The sequence below is a fragment of the Amphimedon queenslandica genome, unplaced genomic scaffold (genome assembly GCF_000090795.2).
Source record: "Amphimedon queenslandica unplaced genomic scaffold, v1.1 AMPQUscaffold_4229_Cont23788, whole genome shotgun sequence".
Lineage (NCBI taxonomy): Eukaryota > Metazoa > Porifera > Demospongiae > Haplosclerida > Niphatidae > Amphimedon > Amphimedon queenslandica.
The window spans coordinates 1-1,500 of NW_003555455.1; the positions used below are offsets into that span (position 1 = coordinate 1).

General features: G+C 32.7%; 1 protein-coding gene across 1 annotated transcript; it reads right to left on the minus strand.

Moving 5' to 3' along the window:
- Positions 1-313: 313 nt before the first annotated feature.
- On the minus strand, positions 314-1,494 carry LOC109592699 (uncharacterized). Its single transcript, XM_020008086.1, has 2 exons — positions 642-1,494; positions 314-600 (listed from the first exon to the last, which is right to left on the minus strand). Exons 1-2 carry the CDS (start codon positions 1,147-1,149, stop codon positions 491-493), a joined length of 618 nt encoding a protein of 205 aa, XP_019863645.1. The 5' UTR covers positions 1,150-1,494; the 3' UTR covers positions 314-490.
- Between the last annotated feature and the right edge of the window lie 6 nt (positions 1,495-1,500).

Sequence of the window (1,500 nt, forward strand, 5' to 3'; positions counted from 1 at the left end):
TAATAGTGAAATTGGTGTGTTATTACTATTATTATAGTACATCACTTTACATAGGCCAAGAGGATTGTAAATTTTTAGTATCATAAAAATATTGAAACAATGTTGTATTTCAACATGGCATATACACCTGTGTATTCGTAATGTAATTATTTGGTATTTTTATTCCAGCTGAGAAGCAACAGCAATACTAAAATTTTTTCGGTTATAGTAAATTGCATATTTTGGTTTAAACTCATAATTTCAATTTATGATGAAAGATAATAGATAATTATTATTACTTTATGTTTACTCATTAACTCATCAATTACTGGAGGCTAGTTATGTTACCATACAGCGAGATATTTTTGGCCCATAAATTTTGTAGATCTATTCAAGAACATATGTTGGCTTTAATTTTTGTAATTATCTACTTCTTGACTCTGTTTACCTGTATTTAATTGATTCTCACAATTGTAAATAAAAAAAATATTGGGCCATAAATGATTCTTGCTTACATGGTACAAAGGGCATGCAGGTTCACAACATTAAAATTGTGAGTGCTTAGCTCACTTGTCTCCAAATCATCAGGTAAATGTTGCAATGCATTGTGCTGCCTTTTTCCTATAAAACATTATATTTATAATTGCAATAATAAGTCTTACTTCTCTGATCTAGCCAGTTCAAGCATTCAGTAGCCATTTTTTGAGATTCTTGATTAATCTTACAACGAAAAACATAACGCAATTGTGTTTTAAGCCATGACACTATAGCTGCATGCCTTTCTTTACCACAGGGACAGTAAAATGCTCTTTTTGGTTTCTCACATGTACTAAGTTTGTGCTTAGATATTGCTACATCAACTGCTTTTTCTACAGCTTCCCTTGCTGGAATGTAATCGTTAGCTACTTTACAAAACACTGTAATACAGTCAAGTTGTTCCACAAGTATTATATCACTTTCAAGAAGGTCAGGGCACTGTAAAGTGAAATAATTTGAAAAGTTTGACTCTTCAACGACTTTCCAGGGAGATTCCTTGTGAGAGAGAAGATGAACAATGACTGCACAAAAGAGACCCATTGGAATAGCACTCTCAAAATATAACAAAAGAGGTATTGTGTTAGGGTAGGGGTTGATGTTAGATACATCCATTATAGGTAGAAGAGCTGGCATGAAAAAAGTATCTTTCTCAGGCAGATCTAACTGTGCAGCAATCAGAAGGTATTCAAAAAGGCCAAGTAACTTTTTGTCAAAACTAGAAAATGCCTTGGATATTTTATTACAACTTTTCGATGCCTTTTTAAGAATATCAATAGAGAGATGACCTTTACACACGAGTGCTTGTTGATCAGGAAGTAGATATTTTGCATCAGAATGAGCATTATAGACAAACACCAGTAAATCTCTAAGAATGTTAATGAGGCTCTCTATGTTAACAAAAACAAGGTCACAAGCAGGTGAATCAGGATAAAAGAGCAATCTATTAAGAAAACTGAGAAACTTGATGGCACTTAACGATTCTTC

Bases quoted from the DNA above. Each gene is read 5' to 3' on its own strand.
- LOC109592699 (XM_020008086.1), bottom strand. From the start codon at position 1,149: ATGCCAGCTCTTCTACCTATAATGGATGTATCTAACATCAACCCCTAC. The intron at 601-641 runs GTAAGACTTATT...AATGTTTTATAG, and splicing joins GAACTGGCTAGATCAGAGAA to GAAAAAGGCAGCACAATGCA.